Source organism: Crocodylus siamensis, chromosome 4 (assembly GCF_052110815.1).
Source record: "Crocodylus siamensis isolate JL-2025a chromosome 4, ASM5211081v1, whole genome shotgun sequence".
NCBI lineage: Eukaryota > Metazoa > Chordata > Crocodylia > Crocodylidae > Crocodylus > Crocodylus siamensis.
This window is the reverse complement of record NC_143398.1, coordinates 88,475,737-88,500,966: the sequence shown is the minus strand read 5'-3', so window position 1 is coordinate 88,500,966 and position 25,230 is coordinate 88,475,737. Positions and strand designations below refer to the sequence as shown.

The 25,230-nt window shown below is 46.3% G+C and overlaps 1 protein-coding gene across 2 annotated transcripts in view; it reads left to right on the top strand.

The window, feature by feature from the left end:
• ARHGDIB (Rho GDP dissociation inhibitor beta) overlaps positions 1-24,491 on the top strand; it is a 56,483-nt gene extending 31,992 nt beyond the window's left edge. Inside the window, exons 1-6 of one of the 2 annotated variants that reach the window (XM_090042799.1) lie at positions 12,599-12,742; positions 18,087-18,274; positions 18,985-19,068; positions 20,628-20,704; positions 22,439-22,502; positions 23,700-24,491. In XM_090042799.1, coding sequence (XP_089898925.1) covers positions 18,097-18,274; positions 18,985-19,068; positions 20,628-20,704; positions 22,439-22,502; positions 23,700-23,899 — 603 coding nt within the window. In that variant the 5' untranslated portion in view covers positions 12,599-12,742; positions 18,087-18,096 and the 3' untranslated portion in view covers positions 23,900-24,491. Of the gene's footprint in view, positions 1-12,598; positions 12,743-18,086; positions 18,275-18,984; positions 19,069-20,627; positions 20,705-22,438; positions 22,503-23,699 lie in introns of those variants that run through there. The other variant, XM_090042801.1, reaches the window with a different exon arrangement.
• Positions 24,492-25,230: the final 739 nt, after the last annotated feature.

Genomic DNA, 25,230 nt, shown 5'->3' with positions numbered 1-25,230 from the left:
AGGCCCAGAAGAGGGGACCAGAAGTATTTTTACCCAAGTTCATACAGTACACCACAAATAGTACATTGCCCTATTGACCTCCATTCTTGTAACTCATGCATTGCTGCATGATACACAGATTGATTCAGTTCCTTACAAATGGTAAGTTTTCCCCTACCACTTACCTAACTCCCTCCTCACTTAGAATGGAAGCTCTCCCACCAGAAGGCTATACAGATGCTCAGTATCTTTTCTGATACCTCACCTTTGCTTGATGGTTGACCAGCAATAAAGCTGGGTCCAGGATGCAGGCACTGCTATGAAGAGAGATTCATTTTTAGGTCCACTAAAACTTCTCCAGTTTTTCTTTTATAAAACTTATATTTTTCTTCTCTTCCTCTCTTTTCTAGCTCCTGCTTAGAACCATGCACTATGACCTGGCACAGGGCCTGCCAATTCTTTTGATTAGGTGTGTATAAGAAGTTAATCTCATTATCTGTATGACTACCAGAAGGCATATCACAGCTGGCCTAGCACCTGGTTGTACTTAAAACTGTGCCTGAACAATGCTATTTTTACAACAGTCAAGTCCCCTTTGATTATCTTGAAGCTCTTCCTTAGATCCCCTAGCCTGCTTCAGAAATCTGATCTTGCTTACGGCAAGTTTGTGTAAACAGGGATTAATTTAGCCAGTAATTTTCCCTTAAAGAGACCAAGCTTGGATCTAAATAAAGAAAGAATTTTTTGCAAGATGTTTTCTGTAATAAAAATGATTTGACCCTACAGGCTTTGATCAATTTCAAATGGAAGATCAAACTATCTGGTGGCTAGATTAAGAGGAATAAAACGTAAACAAGTCAGTTGCAGATTTTTTTTTAACAATATCAGTTCCTTTTCCCAGATCTTTTAAAGACATCTTTTTTTTCTTTGCCAGCCAGCTTCCCAACCATCATGTGACCTTTTAAAACATCTTGGTTCAGCATTCTTTTCTTCTTAAGGAGATGTTATTTTTTTCTTGCTCTTACTTGTCAACAGATACTTCCTTCATTCTCTCCTCAGATAAAGTGTAGTTGGATTCAATTTCTCTCTTGAGTATCCTATAGTCAGCTTTAATGAACAAAACAAAAACAATAAAACTGGAGATTTTCAAAGTGAAATCAATGGATAAGTATCCTGCATTCCTTTGATAATTGCAACCTATTGCCTGCCTAGTGACCAGGGCACAGCCAAAATTAAGCTGCTATACTAACCTTGATCTTAGCTACAAGATGAGGAAAAACTCGATTGAAATGTGGACTTCCATTTCTGGATGAATTTACCGAAGAGATTGCAGTTTGCTCTCTGAAGGGAGGTGCAAACACAAGCCAATGTTACGACCCTGTGTACCAATTTACATGTAATCTGGGAGCAGTTCCTTACTCCCTGGTAAACTGCCTGAACATGAGGCAATTTTGGGATACCTGTGTGATAAGAAAACCTGGTCTTCTTTATCTTGGTTTACTTTTAAAGGAGCCTTTAGCACAGGGGTGGGCAGTTATTTGGGCTGTGGGGCCACTTAGGGAGTTTGGAGCTGTTGCAGGTCAGGTCAGCACTCCACTCCCCAGCAGCTCACCAAAACTCCCTAAGTGGCTTGCGCTTGGCTGGGCAGCTGGGATGGGACTGCGGGCAGGTGGGGAGTGGCATCTGGGAGTGGGATGGATGGGCAGGGCTGGGGCTGGGATTGGAATCGGGGTTGTGAAAGCATGGGCCCAGGGCCTGGGGCAGAGCTGCAATTTGCTCCCCTCATGTCCCTGCAACAGGCTTTGGTTCTGCAGGCAGGGGCATGCAGGAAGAGGAGTGTGGCTCTGCCCAGGGCCCCAGCCCTGCACTGTCACTGCCCGGAGATCCTGGGGTCTCCATGGAGACCAGCTAGGACCTGTGTGGGTAGGGCACATGGCTGGGTGGATGGGATGGGGCTGCAGAGAGGGAGGGAGCAGAGTCCAGTAGGGGGATGGGTGTGTGGGGCCAAAACTGAGAGAGGGATCACAGGGCAGTGACAGGGAGGGGCTAGGGCCTGGGGCAGAGCCATGATCTGCTCCCCATATGTCCCTGTGTGTCAAACCGGTGCCCATCACAGGGGCGTGCCGGTAGTGGATTGCGGCTCTGCCCTGGGCCCCAGCCCTGTGCTGTCACTGTCCTATGATCCTGGCCTGTGATTCTGGTCCCACCTGCCCATCCCTCTCCTGGATGCTGCTCTGTGCCCACCTGTGGCCCCATCCCATCTACCTGGCTGCACTCCTTGCTCGTGTGTTGGTGCGTATGGGGTGGATGGTCCAGGGTGCCTGGGTACTGGTACTCGGTAGCAATGAGAGACAGTGTTACTACCAGGCAGTGAATTCAGCCGCTGTGTCTGGGATGGTGGGACCAGTCACATGCGCCAAGGCCTGGGCTGTCCCCTGCTCCTGGGCCAGGCGGGGCTGAGGGACCTGCTGCTGGTTGGACAAAATCTCTTGACAGGCCGGATGCAGCCCCTGGGCCATGTTTGCCCACCGCTGCCTTTCTGCAGCTTGGATAGGGAAGGACTTTGAGTAACTTCACAGACTGAACTGTCTGGGCCTGAGTTCATAGAGTTCAGTTGTGGTTATATAGCGGCTTCTATATAACGGTGGTTATGCAGAGCTTGTATGTAATGGAACTTTTTGCTCCTGATGCACGAAGTGAATAACTAGTGAGCACCAAAAAAGAGTATTTGTGCTTAGTTAATATTCTGTTCAGACACTTGGCTATCCTGCCCTGTGTCCGGACCACACAGATTCTGGGCAATCAAGGAGTCTGGGGGAAAGATGTATAGGGAGCTCTTCCTTGATTTTGTACCCAGTAATTAGTTGCTATTTTGAAATGGTGACCCTTTCCAAGAGGAGGAGTTAGTATGTGGCCACACAGGGAACATTCTAAAGAGGGGAAGATTGTTAGTGGCAATGGAGATTTCCTGGGACCAATATGGTTCTTCTAATTTGGTAACTTGCTCCCAGCACTGGAAGGTTCAGAAGAACACACTGTGCTACAGCTCGCTGAGGACTGGATTGACAAATTCCTCCCAAATATCTCCACTGAATGATCTATTTTATGCCCAGAAGCTTGACATTTCTTTACACTTCTTGTGAGCTGATATTCTGCAACCACCAGTTTTCTTAGAAGTTATAAAATAACCCATTTCCTTTTTTGTGTCTCGGGGACCACCCTAAAACATGGCCCTGCACAACATCATTGCTCATTTCAATTACAGCTGGGGAGAAGAATGGTGGATTGAAATTTAGGTATAGCATTAATTTGTTCTCTGCTTTGGACCTTGGGACCCCTATATACATGTGGCAAAGCCAGAACCCATCTCTAAAATGGCCCCACCTTTCTGTCCCTACCCAGAGCCCTGTCTCCTCACAGATACTCTCTCCCACTGCCCCCTGACCAATTAAACAGTCCTCTGAGGTCTTTCCTGGATCTCTGTCCTGATCCCTCTCCCCCTTATCAGACAGTCTTTGCTGTGGATCAACCTTTTGCCTTCTGAACCTTTCCCTTCCCTGCCCCCCAAAACCCTGATCTTTCCCTGCTCAGCCTCCTGTTATGCCTCCTAGCCCTCATTCTCTGTTTAGGCTCCTCTTTAACTTCACCTAAACAGGCTCCCCCAACCCAGTAGGTGAGAGTAGCTGCTAGCAGGACACATGCGTATTCCTTCCTGGCTTTTGAGCTGAGGTCAAGAGTTATACGATTAGCTCTTTAGCTGGCCTGAAAGCTGCTTACACAAGCATTACATCTCCAATCTTCTCTTCATCCTTCAGGGAAATCTCTTCTGCAAATATCTGGAGAGACAGACTGTCCAGTCACATTTCCTCAGGGACTCAGACTCCTGACCTAAAAAACACCTGCAAGCCCACTGATCTGAATGGATTCTGGAAACATATGGCTTCTGGAGCCTTTGGGAGGGACTTGGGTCAGGAATCCCATCAACCCCATGCTGTGTGCTGTGCTTCCGGCCTACCCCATGAGCACCCTGTCCCCCACACTACCCCCAACCCTTTTTAGCTAGTCACCTGCCCCATGGTTTCCATGCAGAACCAAAATATGACAAACAACCATAGTTATGCACATATTCACATGCCAAAGTCTGGATGAACTTGGACTTTCAAACTTCTGAATACTTATCCAAACTGAATTCAGATATTGACATTTGGAAGTCAGATCACTACTGCCGCTATGTTGCAGTATTGTGATGCTGCTTCATAGTCGAGGTGAAGTAACTATATAGGATACAGTGATATTTTCCAGCTAAGCACATCATTTAAACTTCACATGCTGTTTTGATGAGATTCCAGAAGAACAGGCTCTATCTGTCGTGGTTTTTCTGTCCTGTTCATTCACCTATAATGACTGAATTGAAATGAGACCAAATCTCAGAGTCCTCCAAGAAATGAAGGAATGGAATTGTGTTTCTCCAGCTAGGTCTAATTGGCATAGGTAACTCTGCCCAGCTGTAGAACCCAAAGCGTATTACAAACCAGGAAAGACATTACTCCTTGCAGAGATGAGGAAACTGAGGCACAGAGAGATGAAGTGACAGAATCAAGATTAAGTCAACATGGGAATAGAATGTAGGTCCTTCAAGTCCCAGTTTGTGCATCATCTCCTTGGTCTGTGGTTCCCAAACTGTGGGCTGAGGGCCACTGGTGGTCAGCAAGGCCATGGGAAGCATTTGTGGTTATTTTACAGAACTAGGATCTCATGTTCATTTATTTGTCTTTGTAAGGTTTTCAGTTAAGAAGTTGGTGATAAGGTTGCATAACTGTTGCAAATAATGGGGGAAGATAGTGGTCCCTTGGGTCAAAAGGTGTGGGATCTGTTGCCCTAGACTATTTTTTTTTCTCTCTCTCTCTCTCTCTCACACACACCCCCTATGCACAAACTCATGCCTGAGCACACAGTGTATTATGTACAGCATTCAGACCTATCTTTAAAACTAAAGTGCATGTCTATACACATTTGCATATGTATGTCTTGATATGTACACATACCCACTTAAAAATACAAGCATGCACATATGCACGCAGAGTATTTAGTATATGTACCCTCCTTCCTCCCCATGCCACCAAAAAAAAGTTATTCAGAACCAAACTACCTTGGAGCACAAGTGGGCAATTATTTTGGCTGGCGGCCACTTAACAAGTTTTGGTGAGCTGTTGAAAGCTGTGCATTTAATATCTTTCAGAAGATATCATTTTAACAAGCAAATCATACTAAAAATTAAACACCTACTGTAACATATTTTAATTTTATTTCAGAAAATATTTTTTGTTCTGATCTACGTGTTTTTGTTATTCACAGAGGCGATTACATAATAACTCAAAATAAAGTCTTACTCTTGTACATTGTATATTATGTGTGTGAGGGTGTGGGCCGAGCCCAAGCATTGGTGGGGGGCGGGGAGAGAAGGGTACATTTGACCAGGGCCCGGAGATCCAGAGAGGCCTAGCCTAGGCTGCAACCTTATTACCATGAGGAAAAAAAACAAAGAGTAAATTGTAGGCCATGCTTGAGGATCTATATGGAAAGTTATGGGGGGCTATATGGGGTCTCCACTGTGAGATTTGCTGGAGCCCATCGAGAATCAGAACAAGGGAGTTTCTGGCCAGTAGAGCAGAGAGAGCGTGCTTGTGCAGCTCATTCTAGGACTCCTCCTTTGAGAGACGGAGGGGTTTCTGCAAAGGAGGAGTCTCTGCTTCCCTATGTGACTTGCTCTCTCAAGAACTACAAGTCCCAGAGTCCCTTGTGCACAGGGATGGAGAGGGGCAGGACAAAGCACCAAATAACCAGGGTCATTGAGCCCAGGGACAGTGGCAGCCACAGTGTTGCTGGTAGGATTTAAAACCCAAAAGGGAGCAATGAGTTAGGCCTGGTGGTCTAAACATTGCACAGAGAAGAACTGAAACGGGGATAGGGTTAGTGCCTGGAAGGAAAGGACATTTCTTTCTCTCTCTCTCCCCCCCCCCCCCCCCCCCCCCCGCCATGCCTGGCTATAAATACAAATTAGGGAGCCAGAAACCTAAGGAGGTAAAACTAAGGGAACTAAAAGAAGCTAAAAGACACCAATCAATCCTCCAGTTTTTCAAAACAGACAAGGCCTTTCTCCAGTCTGGCTCAGGCAATACTCTAACTAGGAAAGCAGATGAACAAAAGCAAGATGGAAATGATTTTAATACAAAGACTGTGTCTGTGGCAACTGATGATGAAGAAAAGCTGCCAAATGCATCATGTGACTCCAATCTAATGCTTTTGAAAGGTAGTCAGGTAATATCACCTTTAGCACCACTACATTCAGAAGAAGGCTTACAAAACACAGGAGAGAGTAGTACTACACAATCTGATTGAGGGTTCTTCAAAGGCCCAGGCTTGTGGCCTGAACTGATAACAGATTCTGTCTGCCAAAAAATTGTCCTATCTGGTGTCCTGACTTTTGAAGAAATGTGGGAGCTAGCAAAGGCAATTCCAAAAGATGTTGGTGGGCATAAGTATCCTGAACTTCTTCTCAAGTGTAAGACTTCCAATGGAGAACAGCTACCAAGAGACTGGCTTGTTTGGAGTGCTACCCAATCAGGCGCTGTATTGTTTTCCATGTTGGTTATTTTCTGACAGGAGACAAAAACCATGCAGAATGCTGGCAAAAAGTGAAGGGTATTCACCAAATGTGACAAAATGCCAAAAGCTATATAATAAACTTCCCGAATAAGAAAAGAGCATCGAACATAAAACTTGCTACTGCCAGTGGAAGAAATTACAGCAGTCACTGTCAGGTGAACGTGGAGTGGACAGTGCTGTTCAAAAACAACTATTAAGAGAAGCAACAAGATGGAAAGAAATACTGGGAAAACTGTTGGACGTTACCTTGTATCTTGCTTCAAGAGGTTTAGCATCCCAAGGGGATAATAATCTGATAGGTGACCCACGCAGTCTGACAGCATCACTCGTGACCATTGGGCCAAAGTCAAACAGAAGCAAATAGAGGGCAAAACGATGCAAGGACGGGCTCATTATCTCTCATGGGAGAGTCAGAATGAGTTTACTGAATTATGTGGTAAGAGTGTGCAGAAGGCCGTCCTTGCAGAGAGAGAAAAGATCATTTATTATTCTATCATAGGTGATGCTGCCCATGATGTCTCTCACCAAGAACAACATGTGTTGATAATCCAATCTGTAGTTCACAACAAAAATACTGGTACATTTAACATTAAAGAAAGGGTTTTTTAGTTTATCGACTTTTATTTAGAAAATGGAGAGCAGATAGCTGAAATGCTAATTGCCAGTTTGAAGTGCCATAACATTCCTCTCGATGATTGTAAAGGTCAAGGTTTTGATAATGGCTCTAATATGTCAGGGAAAATAAAAGGTGTTCAGGCCTGCATTATGTCCAAAAATGAAGTTGATGTGTATTCTCCTTGTGCTTCCCATTCACTAAATCTTGTAAGAGTTAATGCTGCAGCAGCATGTACTGAAACATTAACTTTTTTTTGGTTGCGTGCAGCAACATTTTGTGGTGTTCAGTGCTAGCTCTGTGAGGTGGAAGATTATAACAGATAAGATTCACTGCTCACTCCACTCGCTGTCAGAGACATGCTGGGGTGCACGTGCTGATGCTATCCATCCCCTCACTGGGCATCTTCCAGCTATTCTGGAAGCACTGGAATGTGCTCTTGAATTAAATTTGACACACAAAGCTCAATCACAACTGGAAGCACTGAAAAGGTAGGTCAGCTCATTTTCATGCCTTTTGTTGGCTAGCTTCTGGTACAAAGTTCTTACAAGTATTGATGACAGAAACAAGATTTTACAAGTCAGGGGAATCGCTCTTGAATCAGAGGCAGCTCTCATTGCTGATATTATTGAAGAAGTAAAACAACTTGGAGATCAGTGGCCCTAAATTCTACAGGAAGCATGTCTTGTAGCAGAAGGCATGGGAATTTTGCCAGAGTTACCAAAGAAGAGAGGCCAGAAGCAGAAAAGATGTCATAATGACACAGCTGAGGAATCACGTTCTACCATCTCTGAAAATGATCCAGAATCTTTATTCAGAAGGAATGTTTTTGATGCAACTTTGTTATCTATGGATTAGAGCGCATATTCAAAGCAACCAATAACATTTGATTTATATTCCATTCAGTCCTAAAATATGTGACACTAGAGCCTGAGGAACCGAACAAAGCTTCTAAATGTCTACTTCACAGGTATCCTACAGATCTTTCTGAGAATTTTCCTTGTGAAATGTTGCATCTGAAAAAAATCTTGAAATCTACTTTTGGAAAAGAGTATGAACACCCCCCACTTATTTTATTAAATGAGATTAGAAAAAACAACTGCAACTAATTTTCAGTGCAGTGTGCATAGTCATACGGATTTTTTGCACACTACTAGTGCCTGTAGTGGAAGCTGAAAGAAGATTTAGCAACTAGCACTCATCAAAAACTGTAGGCGTTTTACTGAGGGACAAGAGCAGTTAAGCCATCTTGCTATTTTGTCTATTGAGTGTGAACTTGTAAGAGAAATTGACTTTGGGGAGATAATTCATGATTTTGCAATGAAAAAGGCCAGACAAATAAAGCTTTAAAGTGAAGTGGTTTATTTATAAAATGTTTGTAGCCATGTTGGTCCATTAGAACAAAAAAAATTAAAACATCAACTGGATAATGCCATTATTAGGACCAACAGCCAAAAAATTACAAAATAGTCAGCAATGTAGAATGTAATTTCAGAATTAAAATAATTTTTTTTCTTTCATTATTCATGAGATTTTATGTATGTGGGAGTGTGTATGTGTGGGTGGGCGCCCACCTTACAAGTTTGTACTGGCTGAAAGAAATTATACCTGGGCCCTGGGTGTGGGAAGGTGGGTGTGTGCGTGGGGGGGCGCTGCTTCTGTGCTAGGTCTGGGGACCTGGCTGGGAGTAGGGGTTCTGTGATAGAAGTGATATGGGAGGTTTCTGTGAATGTAGGAAGTTTGAAAACTACTATGAGTTAAATTTTCTCAGGTACATCATCTATCCACACAGTCACTAAAATTCAAGGAAATCTGGAACCAAGACCTGGACATACAAAATAACTTCAACTAGCATGTCTTTATATCATGGGTGGGCAAAATGGCAGATCTGGCTAGCAGCTGGATTGCATTTCCCAACAGCCCCTCTCCATATCACTACAGCTAGTTTCCATGGAGACCCCAGTAGCTGCAACACCATGACAGTGTGGGGCCAGGGTTTTCATGGAGGCTGGCAGGGTGCGCAGCTGGACGGGGTGCTGCTCCAAAGCTTGGGCTAGGATCTTGCAATGGTGTCAGCATGGTCTGTAGCTGGGGCAGAGTTATGATCCACTGCCTGCATATCACTACCCCAGTTGTGCAGGCAGCAGATTGCAGTTCCGCCCCAGATCTGGACCACGCTATCAGGGCCACAAAAGCCGAGCCCTGGAGCTGGGGCTGGTCTCTGTGGAAGCCCTGGACCTGTGTTGTCACAGGTCTGCCACTCCTGGGGTCTCCATGGAAACTGGCCACAGTGACGTGGGCATTGAGAAATGGAGCCTGCCACAGGCCTGATCTAGCCTGTGGGCTGGACTTTTCCCCTCCCTTGCTTTACATCCACATACACAACTTTAGACATGGGTGACTTGTGCATCCTAAGTCTGGGGAGGCACCTGCAGAAGTCAGCGGCAGCGGAGCTGGTGAGCGGTGGGGACGGCCCTGTCAGTGGGGGCATGTGCCCCCCCACCTGCCTTGTGCCATCCCTACGCATCTCCTATGGAGTTAGATTCTGTACTGAATTGGGGGGTGGGGCAGGTAAGGGTGTTATTCCCCCCTCTGCCCCCAGAGGACTGCAGTGGGGTCTGCCTGTCCTGATCACCACTGCTGCTCACTCCCTGTATGGGGAGAGTGGTGGGATAAGCACCCTCTCGCCCCTATGCCAGATGCCGGAGGGAGGGGGGATTAACTCCCCTCCCTTCCCCCTTGCCTAAGGAGCCCTGCTTGCTGGCCTGTGGGTGGGCCCCTGACCCTGCCACTGGAGTTGTGAGGGGGCAGGGCCCTGATGGGGCATCAGCCCCTGTCCTGGTGTCTGGGGAGTGTGAGCCTGTTCCTGGTGGGGGGGCCGCAGGCAGGGGTCAGAGCCACCATGGATTGCGTGGGGTGGGGGGCAGGGGGGCATTAACCATAGTCCCCCAAGCCCCACTAGCATCACCACTGCTTGCCATGTATGGTTTGTGGTAGCTTTCCCCGCCTGCAGCATGCCCCCCACTGGGAATAGGCTCAAGCTCCGTGACACTGTGACAGGGGCTACAGCCCCATCAGGTTTGCTCCCCCTTGCTGCTCCCGTGCTTCATGCTGGGTGGCCTCTGGCCCTGCCTCTGCCCCTGCCACTGGAGTGGTGAGGGGAAAGCAACCCTGATGGGGGCTGCAGCCTCTGTCCTGGTGTCCTGGAGTGTGAGCCTCTTCCTGGTGTGTGTGTGTGTGTGGGGTGGGGGTGGGGGGGCATACTGCCATGGACTGCACGGTGTGAGTGACAGTGGTGCTAGGAGAGTTTGGGGGGTTACGGCTCCCTCTGAGCCCTAGTGCTGCTGCCATCCCTGTGTAGTCTGTGGTAGCTGTGACCCCTGCTTGTGGCCCCTCTGCTGGGAAGAGGCTCATACTCCCCAGATACCAGGACAGGGGCTGCTGCCCTTAGGTGAGGGGACAAGGAGGACAGTTATTCCCCTCCCTCTGGCATCTGGCCAGGGGGCAGGGAAAGGGCTTATCCTGCTGCTTGCCCCGCAGGGGGAGCAAGTGGTGGCAGTGGTGGTCACAGCAGGCAGACCCCCTGTGGTCCTCCAAGGGTAGAGCAGGCAGAGGGGGGAATAACTCTCCTCCCTCCCCCCTGCCTGAGGGAACAGTGTCGGCTGGCATCTGGCCACAACTGTGCCACTGCAGCAGTGAGGGGTGAGCACCCAGCAGACCCTAGGTCAGGTCTGCAGGACAGGGAGAGGGGGAATTCAACCCCCTCCCTGGCCAGTTCACTCCAGGCCTCTGCTCGGGGCTGGGCAGAGCTCTGCCACTGGAGCAGCCAGTCCAGTCAAGACACGCAGGTCATGCTGGTGGGATGGGAGGGGGCAGGGAATTAATCTCTCTCCTGCTCTGTTCTGGGGCCAGTGTTTGGCTAGGCCCCCACCCCTGCTTGTCCCTGTTCTGGTTAGGGAGCAGAGAGTCAGGGTCAGCCCTGCTCTGCTGAAGCAGAGAACACAGCCCAGAGAGCATGCTGGGGGACTCTGGTTTAACTTAAACCAGGAAGGGGTTTGGGACACAAGTTGCATAAACTGGTTTGAGCTCAATCAGTTAACTCTGATACTATTTTCAACCAGGATTATCCCAAGCTGATTTTGGCCATTTTGAAACTGGTTTATATGCACTGAACTTACCTTCTGATACAGGTTTAAACCAGTTTCTGATCACTTAAATTGGTTTATGTGTAATGTCTGTCCCTAGCCACAGTGTCCAGGAGAGCAGTGGCAGTAGTTGCTGTTTCTGTGTCCCTCCCCAAGTTGGCACCTGGAGCTGGTATGCTGGTCTCCTGTCTCATTAACCGCAGCAAGATAAAAAATGGTGAGGCATCTGCAGCAGTAATTTCTGTAATGTGACATTTGTAGTTGGAAAAGTATGAGGTTGGAATTTAAATCATGCATATAGGAATGCACAATTCCTATATGCACAGTTGGAATCATAGAACTGTAGCCCTGGACGGGGTCTTGAGAGAGGATCTAAACCAGCTTCCCACACTGAGGTAGGAAAATGTATGCATAGACCATCCCTGAGAGCCATACCTCTAACACATTTTTAAAATCCTTCATGCAAAAAAGGAAATGTAAAGCATATGTATGACTGTAAACAATTAAATGCATCTGTGTTGAAACTAAAATGTAAATTCTCTGTTGAAATTTCAGAGAGGAAATCATCACATGAAATCATTTAAATCACTGAAAAGCAATGTCTCTAAAGCGTGGGAAAGGGCCCTTGAAAATTAAATGCTACTCTTTTTGATGTAGTTTGTGCTTGAAATAGATGCTGTGAGAGACCAAGCTTAGGTTAGAGATTTGTGCCATGTTTTAAGTTGAAAGCTAAATGCAGTCTTAATACAGGCAAGACAAGGTGCCTGAGTAAGGCAGTCTCTTCCTCCCTCTCCTCACTTTCTCACCCCACCCCACAGGCAGATAACTACAGACATGCTGCCAGATCTGCGCACACAGCCTGATTCTCATCTCATTTAAATTAATCAAAATCAGGAATAATTTCTGAAACCACTGTTGTCACCTTAGCATAAAGCTAATGGGAGAGGAAAACCAGGGCAGGGTGGCAATACAAATGCCTGCCCACCCGCAAACATGCAAAAAACGATGTAGCATAGGCAGCTATATTCCCACATCCATGACCATGCATTCTTACACGAAGGTGCAAAGTAATAGACAAAAACCCATTCAAAGACATGGGCTCACATAGAGATGCACACACACAAAATTCATGGGGAAGGGTGCTGCTCAGAGTCTGTTGATCAAGATACAGAATCCAGATAACCTCTGCACCGCTGCAGCTCAAAACTTCCTCTTTAAGTCGGATGGCTGGGGGTTTTTTTTTCATATTTTTTTTATCAACTTCCTTCCTGCTCTAACTGCCAAAGCTCAAAGCTGAGAGCTGAGAGCGGAGAGGGACCCCAGGCGCAGACGCTAACCAGTGAGTACGAGTTCAACTCAATGTGGGGTGGGCTTGGGGAGGGAGAGAGGGAAAAAGAGCCTTTCCACTCTATTACCAAGCATGAGTGTGTCTGTTTTTTGTGGAGGAGGGGACATGAGGAATGTGAAAGAAATGCAGCGGGAGTGGCCTTGGTTGTACCTGGAGGGGAAGTTAGGGTGCAGCAATGAGAAGGGAGAAGTGGCTCTGCAGGGTGAGCTCAGCTTACATGGCAGGGTCAGCAAGGCTGGCGAATCCTTAGGAAGGGGCAGAGGCCAAGCGGGGCTGTCTCCAGGATCCCTGGTACTGCCAGGCATTCCCCAAAAGTCTGCTCAGGCAGTGGTATATTTTTACCTTCCAGCCCTGGAGAAGTGGGCTTGGCTAAGGGCGTATTATACTCTTTGTCATGGAAAATTTCATTCCATTCCCTTGACCGCTCCCTTTCAATCATGTTAGACAAGTCCAGCAGTTTGTTTTTAAGTGAATGTTTTGTTCTTGAGAAGAGTTTGGAAAATGGTGTTCCTGCAACCCCCTGAATCCCTGGAACAGAAACCAATGCAGCACAGCGAACCACAAGGGCAGCGGTTTTTTTTTTTTTTTACTTACTGCGTCTGCTCAGCGTACTTCCCTGCATGCTTTACAGAGCACCGCAGGAGGGGAGCCTCAGACGTCACAGCCTGGTCAGCCCCTGGCAAAACTGCTAATTAGGGGTGACAGTTAGTTGGTACACCGAATAAAAGGGCACTTTTTCACTTTCTGTTTTGAAGTCGTCTCTTTCCGTCAGGGGCCCCCTAATGCTGTCCTGCTTTTTTTTTTTCCTTTCAAGAGAAAGCACCAAAGCCTCATTGGCAACGGTCTGAAATCTAGAGCCCTTAAAGAGAAAAGTGCTGAGGGAAAGGGAAGAGTGGGGGGTAAGAAGGGTAGAAGGACTTCTGGATGTACACCTTGCTGGGCTTGTTGGATCCCAGTACTCTTTCCTGCCCATGGCAGGGGGTTGGACTAGATGACCTACTCAGGTCCCTTCTGACCCTAGAAACTATGAAAATGGACAAAGTAAGAGAAATTGTTAATGGCAGAACAAATTGTCTTTAATTTCTTTTTAAAATATTGCCGGGCTAAATTTCCTTGGATTAACTACATTTACTTTATGGACAATATAACCCTGAGTCCTGAGTTTCAGGGCTGCAGTGATGGAGCAGTTAAAATATCTTGTTATGGATCCTTAGGCATGAGGTACTGACCTAGTGCAGGGCTGCTCAACCCCTGGCCTGGAGGCCAAATCTGGTTCGTAGAGTCATGGGGTCAGGTAGCAGCAGGGAAGTGGTTGCAATTAATATTACTATTACCCTTTCCCCACTGGCAAAATAGCAACTCTCCCTCTGTTCCTGTGCATAGCCAGATCAGGGCTGGGTTGTTGCCACGTAGACCGATCAAGGCTAGGCCTTGCCTGCTCTGCACACTGGATTCAGCCCACCAGCTGTACCTGGCCCATGGATGGACCTGGCATTGGCCATCTGGCCTGTGTTGAAAAGTTTGGGCACCACTGATTTAGTCCAGGTGTTTTCAACCTTTTTGGGTCATTGTATCCCCAGTGGCTGGTTGAGAAGGCAGGAGTTCCCCAGCAGTTAGATGAGTGTGTGTGGGGTGTCCCCCAGCAACTGATTGGTGATTGGGGGGGGGGGTCCCTAGCAGCCAGTTGATAAGTTGAGGGGGGGTGACAGAGATGAGCGGCAGTACCAGCGATGGCACCCACTGCCGAGTATCCCTGAGGCCATCACAAGTACCCCCAGGGGTTATTCATACCCCTGGTTGAAAACCCCTGATCTCGGTAATTCAATTGTAAATGGGTCATCTACAATTGACCTGGATAGTCCAAAGTAATTTGGGTCATCTGCAAGTTGGCTGGGGAGTCCAAAGCAGCTGGACACAATAACAGCCTTGTGTGCTGGGCACTATGACTCTCCTGTGTGCTGTGTGTTATAGAAATTGGCATGTTTCAACCATGTTAGCTCAATGACCTGCTGGATTTGGGTGGATCTGTGACTTTTATATTTTATTGCACTGGGCCTCACCCAGCAGGGCTTGCATGGATGGACACACACATACACAACACCACACAAGTCAGAGGGAGCAGTTCCGTATGAGACCTTTGATGTGATCTGTTCTATAGGTGGCTGGGGTGAATGAGCATATGCACATATGCGAACAGAAAGTCAGCCCTGTTCTCACTAAAGACCTTGGGAGGCTTGCAGAGTACCTGGAGAACATATAGGCCCACAGTACCTGGAGAACACATAGATTTGGGTCTCACCTGATCTGTCCAGTAGGTAGGCACACACGTGAGCTAGAATATTATCTATTACATGGGATCTAGCTGGTGCTTTATCACTTTGACTCATTATTAGAGTGACCCAGTCTGCTATTCCAGCTCCCCAATGGTTTTGTTGATTTCTTAGAGGTTTCATAAGGGCTCCCCAGATAGGGAGCCCTTTTCACTGCTACTGAGGGATAATTTTTGTTCTGTTCATGAAGTGAGAGAAAGGGAACGGAAGCAACCAAAGCATTCAAAGATGGATGATCTACTTGCCATCTCCTTTCATTATGCCTTAGTCATTGTCTTTTTCATTTCCTCTTTCTGCCATTCCCCTTATTATAAATCATAAATCTCCTGTGGAGGGATGAGGTGGCCAGGCAACGATATTCTGGGGTGGAAGCAGTGTAAAGTGTCAGAATGTGAAGGGTCATGATGAGGGAAAGGGTATTAGAGTTGAAATGGCCCAAATTGGCAGCAAGAACTGTGTGTCAAAAACTATTGTGGCCACCACAGCTCATCTTCATGATCTTTTGCATCTGGATTTGGGCAAGTTATAAGAGAGATAATAAAAATGTTTAGGGTTTTATGAGGTGCTGTTCATGCTGAAACTAGAGGATTAAACATTTCTTTCCTCACAGTATCCTGGCACAGTCCTTGATTTCCCTTTTTGTGAGGACAGTCTGAGGTTTCTTTCCCCATAGAATGCAGGGACCCTTCCAGACTGCATATACTACATAAAGTATAAATATACTACATATAGGGCACATATACATGTTGCCCTATGGTGACATAGTTACTGAGCCATGCTTTAGTAGTTCCAGAAGGAAGTACTAAAGCATGGCACAGTAACTGCCTGTGCTATGCCATACATGCAGTGTAAGAGTTATTTTTAGAAGCTACTTTGTCATAGTGGCACACTGTAACAGCGGGGTGCACCACTATGGTGAAGTAGCTGCTGGTCACATGTAGACACCTGTGGACGCTGTGTACATCACTACAGCAGCATAGCATCATTTGTAGATGTGCCCATAGTGTAAATAAGCACAGCTGCACTTAGACCTGTCTCTTAGGCTTTGAGTTTATCTATGGTTTTCTCTTTGGTGACACCCTCATACTAACTCTATCCTAGCTTCCCAGGCTTAATTGTTATGCAGCCATATATCACATGCATCATACATTACAGTACACATTTGAATCTAGTTGGGGATGGTCCTGCTTTGAGCAAGCAGTTGGCCTAGATGACCTCCAGAGATCCTTTCAAACCCTAATTTTCTATGATTCTATGGATCTTCCTGTCCCTCTACTTATAAGCCCTTTTAGCTGTTCCCTGTGCCCACCAAATTCTTTTATCGACATCATGTGCCTGGAATTTATCCTTCCATCTCACCACGGTTATGGCTGACTCAAACCGTCAAGTTGAGAATGGGCAAACGTTGCGGTTGCTCACTTAGAGAGGAGAAGATTTAGAGGGGCTGAGAGAATTTTTAAATAAGAAAAAAGAAAATGAAAATATATCAGTCACTCTTCTTTATGCTCTTTCATGACAGAAGAATGAATAATTGGTTGTTAAAATGAATAGCCAGAATATTTAGAACAAATCAAGGGCAACTGACATACGGTGAGAGAGGATTTGGCCAGAATTTTATTTGACCCAGTGGTTGGGTTTTTTAACCTGCCATGAAGCATCAGAATTTGGTCACTGACAAATAGGGTAAGAGAGTAATTTGATTCACTAAGAAAGATCTTACATTCTTATCTACTTGCCTGACAAACTCATCCTTCTCTCCCAACCTTTTTACTCCACGGACTGGCAACCCACGGACCAGCATACAGTAGATCGGAAGTGACCAGCATACCGTGGACCGGCAGTCAACTTGTTTTTATACTTAGTAGAAAAAGGGGTTGGCTGCTGGTCCTCAGTAAGCCGGTCATTTCTGGACTTCCGGTCTGGCAGCCAACCCTCCTGCGGACTGGCAGCCAACCCTTTGCGGCCCAGTACTGGGCTGTGGCCTGTGGGTTGGGAACATGTGTCCTACTGACTCCACTCATTCCCTCCTCTGACCACCCATCCACTTATTTACCTGTCCTCTCTCAATCCTTTGCTTTGTCTCTCTCTATGCCTCTTTGTGAAGCCACCAGGCATGTTTCTTGTTCTCAGAGAGTGAGGAGCTCCTGTCTAAGCTTGTGCTGAGAATACTCTGCACCAGATTCAATTCTTACTTCCTCTCCTTTCGAGAACTCTCGCTTCTGAGTCCCCACTACTTAGAGCAATTCTGCAGCTGGGACAAATGTTGTCATAGGAACATGCCACATGCTTCCTTCCTGTGCAGGATGTGGACCAGATTAGTGCGCGAAGTGAACTATTTTCAGGGGTGTGCAGCAGAGAAACTTTGGGACATCTGCAACAGGACTGAGTAGAATTCATTTTTTGAGCAAAGAGACTTTATATATTTTGTTTAATATATAAATTCGCTCATAAAATGTTGTTCATAAAATGCTGTGTTTGTTTCTCAGTATTATTTATAACCCATTCAGGCAGGAAAGTAAGACCTTCCCCTTGGTGGTAGTTATTTTGCTCTATGCGGTGCCCTAGCAAGGAGTGGGGAGGGGGCGAGCCGGGCGAAAGTCCAAGGTACCAAAGTGAGGGGGGGCCAACAGGCACTGCCCAGCTGGGGTGGGGTATGGGACAGAGCTGTGAGCAGCTTGTGTGGGGGAGGGGTGGGGTGCAGGGGTGGGGGAAGGGCAGCTCCTGTTGCTGCATGCAATCCTGGGCAAGCATGGGGTGGAGGAGCATGTGCGGGGCTCTGTGCGGGCAAGGGTGGGCTGCCGCCACAGGCTTTGCCCTGGGTGCCCAAACTTTGTTGCTACAGCACTGCCTCTATGCTTTGTATGTGGCAGCAGCTTTTAATGCAAGATCATTGCTCAGTGCTGTGCCTGGACGCTGAACCAATAGCTCTCCAGAACAATTATAGCCTAGACTATACCCAAGTTGCTTTGTACTCCCAGTGATGGACTGTCTCCCCACGCTCTCAGACAGGTGATCATGACTGAGAAAACCCCAGAGCCACATGTGGAGGAAGATGATGATGAACTAGATGACAAACTGAATTACAAGCCCCCACCCCAGAAAACACTTCAGGAACTGCAGGAGCTGGACAAGGATGATGAAAGTCTTGCTAAGTACAAGAAATCCCTGCTGGGAGACGGGCCTGTGGTGGCAGGTATGATCTAGATTCATAGATGCTAGGGTCAGAAGGGACCTCAACAGATCATCGAGTCCAACCCCCTGCCTAGGTGGGAAAGAGTGCTGGGGTCAGATGACTGATAGATCTGAGGGTAGGCTCAGAGAGGCATCACAGTACATAGACACTCCACAGTTACGGCTGTGGTGTTGTAGGGAGGGGTTGAGATGGCCCCTAATGAAGAAGAATCCGATATTGGCAGATTTCACACTGCTTGTGCTGAGGGGTGGGAACAAACTAGGAGATATGTGCCTGACCGGGGTCCAGGGACTCAGCTGGAGATGAGGTCTATAACATTGGTCTTTGGGTAGCAGTAACTCAGATGGGGCAGAGGCTTGTGACTCATGCGTGTTTATGACCAGCAAAGTTCCTGTTGGGGAAGGGATTTATGGTGACAGGCATATCTCCAAAGCAGGACTCTTTTCAGGAGGTTAGCATATCAGTTGTATACCTGCATTGTGTCTTGCTATGGGAGTGTCCTGGAACAGAAGGATCTTTTCTAGGAAAGAGTCTTTTAGGGTCACGGATGAAGATTATAGATTGATAGCATAAGAGGAGCCAGTTGTTTTCCAGTGCCTCTGACAGGGCAGTCTTGCCATAGGAAGGTACTTCTAGATTTCCTTAGTTATGTCTTCCCGCTTAAACTCTGGTTTTATAAACTGACTGTCCTCTTCATTTTGATCCTTCAGACCCAACAGCTCCCAATGTAGTAGTCACCCGACTAACTCTAGTATGCAGCTGTGCTCCGGGGCCAATCACAATGGACCTGACTGGTAAGTGAAGGTGTTTCTTGTCCTGTGTGAGAACAATCGGAGCTCCAGCCCAGACTTAAAGCCTAGGGATAATTCTGGTCCATGTTTCCTATTTGAAGTTGGCTCTGGGGAAGGCAAGGTGAATCCTTGGGGAGTAGTCCCTAGGGAGACTCTGGGCCATGTTTCTGATTTAATGTATAACAAAAAAAAGGTAAGGAGTAATGAAGGCACGTGCCAGGGTCTCCAGCTTCAGACAGCCTGCAGAAGGGCTTGGAGAGTTCTCAGAACACCGAGTCTTAGTGCCCATCTGCATAGTCAAAGGACTGTGGTTGGGAGCAAGGCAGTGAAACACGGCATGCCTGTTCTGTGCACATCATGCCACAAAATGCATGGAGCATAGCCTTCCTAGTCTGATACTGTGTATTTGCCAATACACTCTCTCTCAGGAATGCTTACTGGTGGACACCCAGTGCCTTATCTCCACCCCCCCATTATTTCCTCCTGCAGTGTAGCGCACAAAAAAAAAAGGCAGGCCATTCTTCTCTGTGTGCTCCTTGTTATGGCGCAGAGGTGAGTAGACATGCGCTTGGAGTCCCTTAAATAACAGGAAAGAGTTAGCTCTGCTTTCCATCTGAGTTGCTTCCATTGGCTTAGGGTGTCAGTATACGTTAAATGTAACAGGCTCTTTTGAAACTATAGAATCAAGCAATACTCTAGTTCTGGCTTCCTGGGGCAGGATGAGAGAGTCATGCTTCACCTTATATGGGCTTTTCATTAGGAAGAAGGCAGGCCTAGTGCAACATAGTTGCTTCCTGTTTAACTAAAATATGCAGCGCTCGCTCAACCCTACAAAGCTGTTTACGCTCACATATATTGCAGCCTTCTCCAAAACTTGCCCTGTCTTCATCCCTTACTGAAAGCTGGGGCCTTGTATGTGTGAAAGAGCTTCCATCTAATGTAGATGCTGCATCTGAGTACCTGATGAACTCTAAATTTATTGCAGTAAGCACATGTGTACACTATGTATATATACAAACATGCAGATGAACAGGTATTTGTATGCACGCGCGCGTGCACACACACACACACACACACACACACACACACACACACACTCCAGAAAGCATGCACACAGTACTGATTTTTGCATATACATGTGTGCATACATTTTGTTAGTATGCTTCTGTAAAAATGATGGAAGGTATGACTATGCAAGCACAAATCATGACAAAAATATTTTTTGTAATAAAATTAAAATACATTATAATAGGTGTTTGACTTCTAGTGTATGATTTGGTTTTTTTCTGGTTCTAAGATGGCAGCCCCCCTCCCAAAAGGGGTATTTCCAGGAAGCAATGGGAGGGACTTCTGGTGGCAAAGGTCAGGAGTTAGGGGTGGGACTTCAGGTCCCAAGAAGGCGACCAGGGGGTGGAGCAACTGTCAAGGGGCGGGGCTACCCATGCAGCCCTTGACAGTTCACCAAAACTCGTTAAGTGGCCCTCCACCTAAAATAATTGTCTGCCCCTGATCTAGCCTCTTCTCTCCATGGTATGTCTTGATACTTCTTCTTTTTTTTACAGGGGACCTTGTGGCACTCAAGAAAGAGAACTTTGTATTAAAGGAAGGAGTTGAATACAGAGTTAAGATCCACTTCAAAGTAAGTTTGTTTTCCCTCACAGATTGTTGATTTCCCTTGCTTCAGTAAGAAAGTATGTTCAGGAGTGGAGCAGCTGGAAATGCCATCAATGCTGGTTGCAGTCATGAGCAGCCCATCAGATAACTAAAGCTGAACAAAATGTCTTCAGTGAACCTCTGACACATGTTAAACATGCCTCGTGTTGGGTATCATTATAACTTGCACCAAAGAGTTTGCAAACCTTTTTGTATAAACTTGAAAAGAGGAGCAGAGAATTGGAGGCAGTATGGAAGCCAGTTAATATTCATGCTTCCAAATGGCCCAGGTATAATCTGAGGTAAAATCCAGTAGCTCTGAATTTTGCTCAAGCTTTTGGGCCTCAAACCAAATTTTGAATCTACACATTCCAGAGTGAGGAAGGAGAAAGCTCCCCATGAAATCTTGTGTAGCTGATCTGGTTAGTGTCACTTTCTGACTTTCTGGGCCATCTAGACAGGAGAGAACTGTTGGCTGTGAAAGACAAAATTATGCAACATCTGAGATTTCCTGCATTGTCTTGCATCCTCCAAAATAGGCTGTTTTGCCAAAAAAAAAAAAAAAAAAAGAAACCCATGAAAAACAAAGCAAAAATTGAAAATGGGTCTTGTTCAAAGGAAAAGGTGTCATTTGGTGTGAAATGGTCATCTTGGCTGGCTTTTATTTAAAACATAGCTGGTTTGGGCAGAAAAGCACTATCTGAGGGATGTTAAATCACCTGGAATGGAACACTGAAAGTCCTCATGGGAAGGCACATGGAAGAGTTTTCCACTAGTTCACACAACTCTGCTGACCCAGTCCTAGACATAGCTATGTTCCAGAGTCACATCTAGGCCTTTTTTATACTAGGAAACATGCCCTTCAATCCTTTTATACAGGAATTATCTTAATTCCTTTGTTCCCATTGCTGGTAAAGATCTGCATCACTTTTTAGGAGCAGCATGCTCATTCCACGGGGCATGGCAGGAGCCCTCTATGTGCTTTTCAGTTTTAGTAACACTTCAGTAAGAAAGTGTGTTAAGGAGTGGAGAAGAAGGTAATGCCATCAAGCTGTGACACTATGTGGGAATACTGAGGACAGATTACTAGGACACTGTTTACGGCAGCTGATTACATACCTAAACCATCTATCCACCGCACTTTGCAGATGAGGTTGTCATCCCTATATAGTGACTGTAGAGATGAAATAAGCTCAACTGGTCTGGCCTTGATGTTCCCTGTCTCTTTGTGCTGAATGGATGACTCTACCCAGCTGCCTAGGAATGACTTTACTCCGCTAACATAGGAATTTTCAACTGTGTGCCTTAGGCATAGGCCATAGGATGACTCCACCCAGGATGACTCTACCCATCTAGCATAGGAATTTTCAACTGTGAGCCTTAGGCTTCTCTTTCATTCAGCCATTCCCTCTTTAGTCCATCCTGAGAGACTCATTAATACATCTCAGTATATGGGGAGCTTGAGGAGGAGAAAGAAACCCAAAATACAAATTACATTAGACAGTCATAAATATCTAGGTTGTAAGGGATTTCATTTGTCTGCTCCTGAGAAATGTCATGCCTATGTCTGCTCCATGCTATACCTGAAGGCCTGTCATACCATGTCCATCAAGGTGGGAGCAGGGACAGGAGCAGTCTGTGTATGATTGAAGGGTGGAAAGCAGTGAGAGTGAACCAGATCCTCCTCTTTTGACTCATTCCTGATGCTTTTCTCTTGCAGGTGAATAGGGACATTGTGTCTGGATTGAAATATGTACAGCACACCTACCGAACGGGCGTGAAAGGTGAGTGAGAGAGGATACCCTTCCCTCCCACACATACCATTCACCCACACCAGCTCCCATTCCTGCCCATGGCTTCTCCCATCTTATGTAGTGATACCCCAAGTGAAAGTGCCCCTTTCAGAGGTTCTCAGCCTACACTGAGCCTTTCACATATAGGTTTAGTCTGCTCTGCAGGGTGCAGTATACTGTAGACCTAAATCTAGTGATTTTCAACCAGTGTGCCACAGCACCCTGAGGTGCTGCAAGTGCTTTTCAAGGGTGCCACAGGGTGCTATGCAAACACCTGCATGATTCGTAAAATAAACCCAGAGATTTTAAATGGGAATCCACAGTATTGAAAACATTCTGACCTGACATGGTCTTTCTGAGTTCTTTGCAACAGAAGAATTGCTCTATTATTTTTCTGTAGTCAAAGAGAATTGGCAGTTTCCATGGGGTGCCTTGGGGCAAGGGGTTAGGTTGAGAACCACTGGTGTAGATACACTTCGAAGGGCAAATTAGCCTGCATGTGCATCCATGCTTCTGTGGCTAGATTACTTCTGCCAGCTGATTTACAGCTAGCTGGGATATCTATGCCCTGTGATGCTTACACATACCCATAGACTCTCTCTTAGATAGCACTCACCATGGAGATTTCCACTGTATGCTGAGTCCTCTTTCCCTGTTACTTCCTATTTCAGAGTTTCTCATTGTATAGAAAGCCTTCCACATTCAAAAAAGAAAAGAGTCCATACAGAACTGCTCCACAGGACATCTTCTTTGTAAAGACCAGCCCCTCATACACACAGTGTCCCATCTTACACAGAGCACTACTGTCAACCAAGCCCGTACAAAAGGCAGACCCCACACACTTCCCCAACACAGCACCTGGTCACCTTTGCACCATTCCTTACCCTCCCACACCTAACACACTGGGGCTAAAGGGGAAGGAGAAATAATTCTCACAATACAGGATTCCACAAAGATCCTCCCAAACCTGCCAAAACACACGCACCAGTAAGGTGAAAGCAGTATTGTCCTCCCACCATCCACCTTGGTGGTTCTCTCCAGCAATTTCATTCAATCTGTCTATTCCCAGCCTTGCCTGCTCCCCCACATAACCTACCCCACAGTTCCTATGTCTTTGTGTATCTGCCTCTTTTCCCTTTGTTTCCTTCCCTTATGATGGGCTCTTTCCTTGTGTTTTTTTTCCCCTAGTGGATAAAGCCACATTCATGGTTGGTAGTTATGGGCCACGGCCAGAGGAGTATGAATTCCTGACACCTACTGAAGAGGCCCCCAAGGGCATGCTCGCTCGGGGCACCTATCACAACAAATCCTTCTTCACCGATGATGACAAGCATGACCATCTCACCTGGGAATGGAATCTGTCCATTAAGAAGGATTGGACAGAATGAGCTCACACCCTCCTTGCCTTTCCCTTCTTGCCCCTTGCCTATTGCACTAGTATCCCGGTGTGCCAGTCCCTGGACCCTGTACATCATGCTGCTTTCTATCACAAATTTTAGAGCTCTTGTTACCCTCTCCCATTACAGGAGCATCTGCACAAGCAGGTGTTTACAGAGGCTCGTGGCAGGCTCTGCATCTCCTGCTACTACACTGAACAAAAACAATCCATCTTCAACACAGACCCTTTGTGGCACACAAACAGGAAACCAGGGAATGTTCCCAACCCTGCTGTTCCCTCTTTTGCATCAAACCTGGCCCCTGAAAGTGCCTTTTCTAGGAACCACATTAACAGTACCTGCTTCATAATGATTTTGGCAGAGCAGATGGTCTCTTAAAAGATCACAGAGTTATCTTTGCTCTGTACTCCAACTCATTGTAAATGGCTCTTCCTATTCCATTATGGTACTTTGTCTGGGTCAATTGCTCAAGTCCATTTACGTCTTGACTTTTGAAGGCAAAAACCAATCAGTAATACTCAATTAGCTGTTGTGACCTGTAAAGACTCCAGTGTCCCAAAAATAAAGCCATTTTCTTTCCTTTCTTCTGAGTGAACCTCTTTTTTTAATGCCATGTGTTTCCATGAGCTGCCCTTCATATATTTAGAATAACTGTAATGTGGATAAAGAGTGTCCAAAGTTAAATATTAAAACAACATAAAAATAATAACAATCGTCCCATAAACTGAATGTTTCAGAAAACAGATAACACTTAGGCTTTGTGGAATAAGCCACCCATTAACTACTGAGGGCTAGGAAGATACCTTTTTCCTGTAGGCCAATTATTTGATCATTGCCTTCTGCAGAGTTCCTATATACTCTTTTGTGTGGATGCTTCCTTTGAAACATCTAATATGACCCACCATCAGAGACAGGGTACTGGCCTAGATAGACGATTGGTTTTAGTTATACAGTGTTCCTGTATAAGTCTAATGAGCTTGAAGGCCTCCATAACATTTTTAGCCATTTGCTTCACACTGTCCGGAGCAGATATATGGGTTTCTTAAGCTGTACATGTAAGCAATTGCCCAGGGAATGGTTGTCACTGGGCCCTGACTGCCTGATTGGACACAATGGAGTAGGAGGATGATATATACACTTTCCTCCCATGCTTTCTGGGATATAGTGGAAAAGCAACCTTCTTTGTAGATGCAGGGGAAGTTCTTTCTAGTCTGGGGTGCACAGTCATGGGGCAGGAGCAAAGGCAAGGATAAGAGTCTGGGAGAATGGCGATACCATCCTGGTGCCAGTCCTCTCAGAGGGCTTGGGACGAGATGCATTGC